We start from the raw sequence: 9,783 nt of genomic DNA, 5'->3' as shown, positions 1-9,783 counted from the left end.
TGACCTCCAGGTCTTACTCTGTTGTTAAAGTATGGTAGGGGACCGTGATGGATTCTTCATGACCTCCAGGTCTTACTCTGTTGTTAAAGTATGGTAGGGGACCGTGATGGATTCTTCATGACCTCCAGGTCTTACTCTGTTGTTAAAGTATGGTAGGGGACTGTGATGGATTCTTCAAGTACAGGCATTGCCATTCAAGAGACCATTCCAGTGTCCAGTGCAAGTTGGACTCCATTGCTGGAACTTAATGGAATGTCTGCACTGACTGGTATTCAGTGGACCCCAAGAAGAGTATCTAACGGGACCTTACTAAATACATAAGGTGGTAGGGATTAGGAACTACTGGGTAGGAGGCATGGAAAGGGTTGGAACTAGTGGAATGGAACCAGACCCACATATCCACAGAGTGCTACAGACAGGGACCACAAAAGATTCAGAGCCTCATTAACATAATGGAAGTATCACTACTAATGTCTCTCAAAGTTTGGCAAATGGGCATAGCATGAACGGATGAGGGAGGGGTAAGGGAAGAAGGTGGAAGGATGGGGCAAGAGGGTGTGAATGGAGATAACTGACCTTATTGTGTCGATGACCTGGCTGCGTCTAGTGTGACAGTGGCATTATCCAGAGCAGAGATCATTCATTTACCAAGCTATTGGCCTTTAGGACACACTTCCAGTTGAAGGCCAGAGAGTCCCAGTCCCTCAACAATGCAGAATGGAGTTTCTTGACCTTTACAAAGTTTGTCAATGTCTCCTCTGCAGCACCATCAGAGCTTCTATCTCATCAGTGATCAGCAAATCATATGTAACATAAAACCAAAACAGCAGGAAGCATTGGAATTTGAATTCCTTCTCGCAATTTATTTATTTATTATTATTATTAATATTATTTTTAAATGTGGGGGTGGCAGGTAGCTTAGTTGTTACAGCGTTGGACTAGTAACCAGAAGGCTGCAAGATCGAATCCCTGAGCTGACAAGGTCGTTCTGCCCCTGAACAAGGCAGTTAACCCACTGTTCCTAGGCTGTCATTGAAAATGAGAATTTGTTCTTATCCGACTTGCCTAGTTAAATAAAGGTACAAAAATGTAAACACTTAGCATGTTTCCTAACAAAATAAACTCCAACCGCAGTTAAGAACATCAACATTTATTTCACATGATATAAAACAGATGAGATATGAACATTTTGCATATTAACTCTAATAATAATAACCTCAGTTACAATTTCTGCTCTGCTCTTTCTATGGTGTACATCATTTACACAATGAAACTTTACATTTATGTACATTATATTTGAAGTCCTAGAGGAACAAAATGCCTGCTTATTGCTTATACATGTGCTATTCTCTTCTCTCTGTCCAGGACTCCACACAACCAGACAGAATCTAACACACAACCAGACAGAATCTAACACACAACCCCTAATCTCATAAAACTATTTTTATCTTTCATCTATATTTTACTTTAAATATATCTCAGCCATAGAAAGAAAGAAAAAAACAGAAGCAGATCAATTCTAATCCAGGACATTCACATGTGGTTGTCGGCGGCGACCAGATTCCGATCCTCCCGACATAAATAAACACAACCTTAATAAAATATTTAAACTCTGTCCATCAGCAGCAATATGGTGGCACCTTATTGAAGTATAAACCCATTGTATAGATAGTTCATTCTATATGTTTTATATATTTATATATTAACAATGTGTATGAAAAATGGGGGAATGTGCAGTGTAGAATATGTGGAAAATTAAACTTTTAGGGCCTCAGGTTAAAAACGTATATGGGAGTAAAACCAGTAAAAAAAATAAAACCCGTAAGAGAATATTGGCGCCCCTGTGTGGTTAAAGTAAAGCACTGCCTTCGTGTGTGTAGATTTGTTGCTTGGCCCTCTCCATAGCTCCTCGAGTCCTCAGGTCCTCGTCTCCTTCTCAAAACCCATTGGATGAGAAAGCCAGAGGTCCCTCCCCTCTGACCTTCTCCTCCAGTGGGTTTTGAGAAGGAGACGAGGAGACAGGACGCGAGGAGTATGCAATTGAGATCTTCCCAGTGTGAGACTCTTCTAATGTTCTTATTTACAACTGTACAGTCCCCTCCTCGTTACAGCAGTGCTCAGCTCATAGACACCCAACGCATCCTCACAGAACATGTCCAAAATAACAGACCATCATAATACCTGTAATAATAATCAATTATCACCCTGTAATACTATCTTGTCCTCTGAGATCTCTGTGTGAATGAGAGAGTTTTGTATCGCAGTTAGTGTGTAGGCAGGCAGTAAGTAATACGAGCAGGCCTGTGGATCTACTCTTTCTGTCTGTCTGGCTACAGTCGTTTCTACTGTACACACACAGAGAGCTACTGGGCATGCTCTGTGCAGGCTGACTGGTGCCATCTTGGCTCTGTAGGATGCCATCTTGGATCTTCAGACTGGCATCGCTTATGAGTCACTGCTCACAAAGGTCAATGTCTGGGCTGCAGGGACGAGTGGAAAGAGAGGGAAGAGAAAGAAAAGAGGAAAGAGGTGAAGAGACACAAAAATAGCTGAGGTCACAAGCCAAAATGTCTCAAATAAATCTGAGAAACTGTTTACGCTGACATGACCCGAGAGTAGTTTTTGATTAGATTATAAATTATGGCTGTGTTAAAATGGCTGGTGTGATATTGCCTGCTGTGTCGATTTACCCTCCAAATCTGTGTCGATTGGAGGGTAAATCACTGAGCTTTGGGCCCTGGAGTTTAAGGGTTGATGGGTAGAGATGAGTAAAGGTCAACGGTTGTAGGTAAGGACAGAGAAGTCTCTTACTGAGTGTAGTTGAGTTCACATAACCACCTCCTCGACACGTCTACACACACATGAAGTGGGATCCGTCAGTGAGTTGAGGAGGAGAAGGAGAGGAGGACTGGGGCGGACAGGGCAGGCTTTTCACTGCAAACACACACGGGGCAAACCCACAACACATACAGTACCAGTCAAAAGTTTGGACACCTACTCATTCAAGGACACCAATAAGAAGAGACTTGATTGGACCAAGAAACACAAGCAATGGACATTAGACCGGTGGAAATGTGTCCTTTGGTTTGATGAGTCCAAATTTGAGATTTTTGGTTCCAACCGCCGTGTCTTCGTGAGACGCAGAGTAGGTGAATGGATGATCTCCGCATGTGTGGTTCCCACCGTGAAGCATGGAGGAGGAGGTGTGATGGTGCTTTGCTGGTGACACGGTCTATGATTTATTTAGAATTCAAGGTACACTTAACCAGCATGGCTACCACAGCATTCTGCAATGATACACCATCTCATCTGGTTTGTGCTTAGTGGGACTATCATTTGTTTTTCAACAAGACAATGACCCAACACACCTCCAGGCTGTGTAAGGGCTTTTTGACCAAGAAGGAGAGGGATGGAGTGCTGCATCAGATGACCTGGTCTCCACAGTCATCCGACCTCAACCCAATTGAGATGATTTGGGATGAGTTGGACCGCAGAGTGAAAGGAAAGTAGCCAACAACTGCTCAGCAAGACTGTTGGAAAAGCATTTCTTATGAAGCTGGTTGAGAGAATTCCAAGAGTGTGCAAAGCTGTCATCAAGGCAGAAGTTGGCTACTTTGAATCACCTCAAATATATTTGGATTTATTTAACACTTTTTTTGGTTACTACATGATTCCATGTGTTATTTCATATTTTTGATCTCTTCACTATTATTCTACAATGTAGAAAATAGTACAAATAAAGAAAAACCCTTGAATGAGTAGGTGTCCAAACTTTTGACTTGTACTATACGTAAGTGCTTTGACATTTATCAGTTATATATCAATCCATCAACCAATCATCATTAACAAAGCGATTTCTGACTGTGTTCTCAAACCTGCCATCAGGTTGTTGAGTTTAGCTCCCTCTGCTGGTAGTTCATAGGATATGTCAATGTTGTTCCCCTGGGTCTCATGCTCCGGGGCCTCCCCTCGCATCGCCTCACTCTGCATCACGTCCTCCTCAGGTTCAGGAGTCAGTGCTTCTGACACAGCAGCTGGCAAACTGGCACAGTCACACCTTCACATTCAGGCCTTACTCCAATACTTACAAAATCCATCCTTCTTTTCTGCCCTTAATGAGGTAGTATCTGATCTAAATACAGTTGGATGAAGGAAGGGGTGGTTTTGAAGTATTCAAAAAGGGTCAAAGTTGCTATCGATCCAGAGAGGCTAAGATATGTCCTGGTGAGGCCCAGCTAGTCTCACCTGTTGTGGGGAATGAGGGTGTTGGGAGTGTGGGTGTTTCTCCTCTCTGTCTCCCTCTCCCCCTGCTGTTGATGTTGTCCAGGGATCAGGTACTGTACATACAAGGGCTTCACACCCTGATCTGATATCACCATCATCTGGGTCTCTGACACCTGCAACACACGGACAGTGAGATAGCCCAGACTACAGTCTGTGTTCAGGAGGTACCAAACAGAAAAATATTATTTGAAATGGAGCTCTTATATGCCCTACTGAACACGATCATGGTGGTCTAATATCAACCCCTAGAGGCTACCTCTTCTGTATTTGGGGATCTGAAGAAACTCCCGTCCTTGAGCAACACCAGCAGTACACATTTTTATTCTAGCCCCTGGACATGCACACCTGATTCAACTTGTCAACTAATCATCATGCCCTCCATGAGATGAATCACCGATGTTTGTCCCAGGGCTACAACAAAAATGTGTATTGTAGATGATCCACAAGGACTGGAGTTGAGACACACCGGTATAAAGGGCATGGTGATAACCAATGGTCTTCAGCAGCTCTCGCAAATATTATTTTAAAACTGGGAAACTATATTAGAGGACATTAATCGATCCAACATCATCATCAGATCATGAGATTCTGTGGAGCTCAGGCCAGCTCAGAGAGGTGCGTCTCTCTCTGTAGCCCAGTGTGAGTCACCACGGCTGGGCTGAGGCCCAGAGATAAACCTCTAAATCCAGGCTGGATCCTCCTCACGCCCACAAAGCCTCCATTAGCCTCCCAGATCAGATTAAAGGACATTAACACGGAGACCAGGCTGCTGCCTACACAACACAGCCACTTACACCCTAAAAACCCTGAAACAATCTTAGCTCAACGTTATTGGATTAGATATACATTTGTCCTTGGACGGGGAATGCGTTTCAAGTCTATCCTTTATCTCTGAATAAATACTTTCTTTGAAAGCGTTCATTTTTCAGTAAAGGAATACATCATCAGTACTGTCCCTCTCTGTGCATCCTTGGTATGGGTCTTTCCTATTCATACAGAGTTACAGTACACCATGCTGAGTCAGTCACCACTCCTACTAGTCATCAACATGCATATCAAATGATAGTCTGCCATACATATTCTGCTCTCTGGTGGTCTGTGTGAGTAGGGACACTCCCGTACCTCTGTGTCCATGTTGGAGCTCTCCGTCCGGGGCTGTGGCTCCTCCTCACTCAGCCTGGGGACAGGGATGACATCCACCTCCTCAGCTCTGTAGCTGATCTCCTCCACCACAGTGATTTCCATCTCCAACTCCACCACTGCAGCCGTGTCAATATCCAGCGCCTCTTCTGGAGACACTGCCGTCCTCCCTCTGACTAGTTCTTCAGCTGCAGCTCTAGCCCTCTCCAATTCTTCTGCAGCTGCTGCTACTGCGGCCCGGTCTCTCTCCAGCTCCAATTCTGCAGCCCTGTCCAACTCCTCTTCTACAGCCACAGCAGTCCTGGCCATCTCCTGCTCCACCACTGCAGCCACCTCAGTCATGTCTCGCTCCAGCTTTTCTATTGCAGCTCGACCCCTCTCCATTTCTTCTTCAGCAGCTGCTGCAGCTCTGTCTCTCTCCAGCTCCAGTTCTGCACCTCGGTCTCTTTCCAGCTCCACGGCTGCAGTTCTGTCCCTCTCCAGCTGCTCTGTAACTCGGTCTCTGACCTCCTCCAGGTCTTGCAGTGCTGCCTCCAGCTCCTGGGTGCCTCTGGAGAACACCACCTCTCGCCTGACCTGTGGTAGACACACATGCCAAATGAATAACTCAGTTTTAACAGTGTGTACACGACACTGAGAAACAAGGTTTATCAACACACACACACTCGCACACAGACACACGCGCGCCCCCCCTCCCTAGCTGTCTCTGTTGTCATGTACACATCAAGTCCTATCAAACACACACACACCAAACAGAGGAGGACTTACCTGTGTAATGAAGGGGTTCTCCTTGGAGAAGGATGGAGAGCGTGAGGGGGAAATACTGCTGCTACTTCTCTTCTTCTCCTTGAGTGAGGCCTGCTGGTGTCTCCTGATCCTCTCCAGCTGCTCCTCTACACTCATCCTGGCTCTGCCGCTCTCCCTCTCCCCCGGTCCGCAAGTCTGCTCCACCGCACTGTGAGGACGGTCCTACAGGGGGAGCAGTGGAGCAGGGATCAGTCACGTTGGATTATTTTTACACCGAGAATGTTTTATCTGCCTGTCTATTGGTGACATATTACATCCATCTCCAGCTTTTGTAGTGGTAAAAATGGCAGGGAATGAATAGCAACAGTAGCACCTCCAAATCCAAAATCAGTGCTGTCCTGTCTATCAAACTGTTTCTAACATGTTTTCTAAGGTCAGTATATAGTTCAGTTCCCCTGCTATTCCCTAAAGTGCTGAGTCAGGCTTACAGTCCTGGGGTCAGACTTCTTGCTCTTCCTCAGGGTGACGTAGGAGGCGATGGTGCAGGACTCTGGGGGGATCATGGGGGATTTGGTCCTGGGGGGCACGATACCCACTGGGTAGACTGGTAGTCCTAATGGGACTGGGACAGGGAGGGGGACTAAGTCAGTTACAAAGCCATTTGGGGTGTTACATTTTTTTAAAAATATTCAGTTAATAGAGTACTTATGAATCATACTTATAATACTCTAAGTTTACTTTGTATGGAATTTTGAATTACAACTTGAATTCACTGAATTACAATAGTTTTGACCCTAGCCCGTATCCACCTTGAAACAGCGGCAGCAGGGTGACCAAACAGGACTTTGTTGACAGACAGTGACTGACCTTTAGTGGCCGCAGGCTCCTTGTCAGTGGTCAGCCCTGTCTGTAGTCTGTCCTTGTCATTGTCCTCTCCGTTGTTATCGTCCACCTCCTCAGCTACAGTGGTCAGCTCTGGCTCACTCTTATACAGACGGTAGTCTGGGCCTTGCTGTAGAGGGACAGAGAGTCAGCAAACAGAGGTGCACACATAGGAAACACGCACAGGCACGATGCCCGCACACTCACACGCAGGTCACAAAGTGGTCATGGTGGATGTGACCGATGGACAGTCGAGGGAAATTTAAAAAGGAGCTGCAAAGAGCAGAAAACTGTTAGCGGGCAGCCCAAACACTAAGAGTAGGCACACTGCAGCACAGCACTCAAGACACAGTCAGAATGACAACTGGGGTGGAATCACACAATCACACACGCTTCCATGGAAACAAGAACAAGCCAAACCGAAGAGCAAACTGAGATGATAAACTCAAGGAATGAATACGTCAAACTCAACACTCCAGGGTAAGAGGCAGGGAAAAACCTAAATGTAGACTAATGTTAAAACAAATGACAAATGATTCAGAGCAAATGAAAAGAGTCACAACGGTGACCCAAGTTGGCGATGAGAGATGATGTATGGTGAGGGTAAAGGTGGAGGGTCCGGGGGTCAATGTGTACTGGTCTTGTACAGAGTAGGATAAAGTTGCCCCTAGACACCGACCTAAGATCAGTTTTGTATTACCTCTCCCTAACGGTTAGAACGAATTAGCATTTATTTGGTGAAGTTAAACAGATCCTAGATCTGTGCTTAAGGGCAAGTAGCGATGATGAAGCACAATGACAGGGATGAAGGGCCAGGCGTGAGGGGTCAGCGTGTCTTACACTGCTGTGTGTTCCGTTCCTCTGGCCGTGCTTGCTTGTGTGTGGTGGCGGACGGGTGCCCGAGGGGGAGGGAAGGGGGGGTACAGCGGGAGGGCGCTCTGTTGAGCCGTAGGACTGGGGGAGGGGCGGGCGGGGGGGCTGACGGTCCCCCTCCGTGAGAGGACAGAGTGACCGGAACAAGGTCACCGGCTGCCGCATGAGGAGAGGATAGATAGAAAGTTGTTGTTGTTGAGACACTCTTGGGACAACAGCATGCCACACGAGACCCTGCGTAGACAGATCAGCACAGCCTCCTTGTGGCATTGAGTGGAGCTATCTGGCTCCCATCCGTCTCACATGTAGGCTACAGACAACTCTAAATCACTTCACAAAGACTCCATGCACAGATTCTATTTATCTGACGTTGACATATTCTGATGTTTTTCTTGATCCACAAAGGAGAAGTGAGACTCACCTCGTTCTTCTGTAGGTTTGAGATGGGTTTGGAACCAAGGAAACCAGTGTCAGTGGTCCTCTGGGGTTTGTTCTTGGCCAGAACCTCCATCACATCCTGGATCCTCCACAGCTCCTTCTGGATGTGGACATGCTGCTGGCTGGGAGGTTCCGTCTGCTCACACAGTGACAGAAAATGATCAAAAACACTCTCCATCTTGCAAATGTGTGATTGCATGTGAGTGAGTGGTTGAGACTGAGTGACAGAGACTTACCTGTGGGCTGCCCAGGGCCTCTAGCTGTTCCAACAGGTTGGTTTTGGCCAGAGAGACGCCAGACTCCATTTTATCATACTCCCTCCACGACCGCTCCAACTCCTGTGAGACAAGAGGGTGTCACTACTAGATAGTCTGTGTGTGTGTGTGTGTGTGTGCGCTTGTTTATGTGTGTGTGCACTGACTCACAGCATTGTCCCTGGAGAGATCTTGACACGTGCTGATCAGTGTGTGTGTGTGTTTGTGTTGACATCTGCATGTACAGTGTGTGTGTGTGTGTATACATATGAACGCACAGTGTTGACCCGTGCCAGTTCTCTACAGGTACTGAGCAGTCCATTCTGCAGTACGTCTCTCTGCTGTATAAGGCTCTGTACAGCTGCTGGGTTGTCAGAGCTCTGCTCTATCTCCTGACTGGCAGACAGCAAAGCTGTCTCCAGGGTGTGCTGCAGAGAGATAGGAAGAAGAAGGAAGAAAGAAAGAAAGAAAGAAAGAAAGGAGAAGAAGACGACAACAACACAGGTCAGCACAACATCTACAGCTAACAATTGTCTGACATCTACACACAGATACACAAACAGAACCACAGGCAAAGAACCAACCAAACATTATCAAAGCATCTCCACCATCAAAAGGGTGTACCGTCAGTCGCAGGACTCTAGGGGGCAGGCTAGGGCAGCTGTCTGAGAGAGAGAGAGTCTCAGTTCCCAGCTGTGAGTCTGCTAGCTAGTCTATACACTGTGTACCTGTGGTACAAGCCTGGCAGAGGAGGGATGGTAGTCTTGGAGTGACCATGAGAAAGTATTCATACCACCTTATTCCACATTTTATTTTGTTATAGCCTGAATAAAATAATAAATAAATATAATAACTCATGTCACAACACCCCATAATGACAAAGTGAAAACATGTTTTTAGAAATGTTTGCAAATTTAAAATGAAATACAGAAATCTAATTTACATAAGTATTCACACCCGAGTCAAGCACCTTTGGCAGCGATTACAGCAGTGAGTCTTTCTGGGTCGCTCCTCAAAATTCTTCAAGCTCTGTCAAATTGGTTGTTGATCATTGCTAGACAACCATTTTCAGGTCTTGCAATAGATTTTCAAGCAGATTAAAGTCAAAACTAGAACTCGGCCACTCAGGAACAATCACAGTCTTCTTGGTAAGCAACTCCAGTGT

The 9,783-nt window shown here is 46.0% G+C and overlaps 1 protein-coding gene across 13 annotated transcripts in view; it reads right to left on the bottom strand.

Annotated features, from left to right (window-relative positions):
* Window positions 1-1,134: 1,134 nt before the first annotated feature.
* Window positions 1,135-9,783, bottom strand: part of plekha5 (pleckstrin homology domain containing, family A member 5) — a 145,135-nt gene continuing 136,486 nt past the window's right edge. For 6 of the 13 annotated variants that reach the window (XM_031831864.1, XM_031831867.1, XM_031831865.1 and 3 more), the window contains 12 exons: window positions 8,897-9,046; window positions 8,601-8,702; window positions 8,348-8,500; window positions 7,894-8,082; window positions 7,039-7,183; window positions 6,660-6,793; window positions 6,193-6,393; window positions 5,407-6,000; window positions 4,246-4,397; window positions 3,876-4,042; window positions 2,812-2,934; window positions 1,135-2,480 (listed from right to left, as the gene is read on the bottom strand). In XM_031831864.1, coding sequence (XP_031687724.1) covers window positions 2,852-2,934; window positions 3,876-4,042; window positions 4,246-4,397; window positions 5,407-6,000; window positions 6,193-6,393; window positions 6,660-6,793; window positions 7,039-7,183; window positions 7,894-8,082; window positions 8,348-8,500; window positions 8,601-8,702; window positions 8,897-9,046 — 2,070 coding nt within the window. In that variant the 3' untranslated portion in view covers window positions 1,135-2,480; window positions 2,812-2,851. Of the gene's footprint in view, window positions 2,481-2,811; window positions 4,133-4,245; window positions 4,398-5,406; window positions 6,001-6,192; window positions 6,394-6,659; window positions 6,794-7,038; window positions 7,184-7,893; window positions 8,083-8,347; window positions 8,501-8,600; window positions 8,703-8,896; window positions 9,047-9,783 lie in introns of all 13 variants that reach the window. The other 7 variants (XM_031831868.1, XM_031831871.1, XM_031831872.1 and 4 more) reach the window with 3 other exon arrangements.

Source organism: Oncorhynchus kisutch, linkage group LG9 (genome assembly GCF_002021735.2).
Source record: "Oncorhynchus kisutch isolate 150728-3 linkage group LG9, Okis_V2, whole genome shotgun sequence".
NCBI classification, from domain to species: Eukaryota; Metazoa; Chordata; class Actinopteri; order Salmoniformes; family Salmonidae; genus Oncorhynchus; species Oncorhynchus kisutch.
The sequence above is the reverse complement of the archived record's forward strand: the minus strand, read 5'-3'. Positions and strand labels throughout refer to the sequence as shown.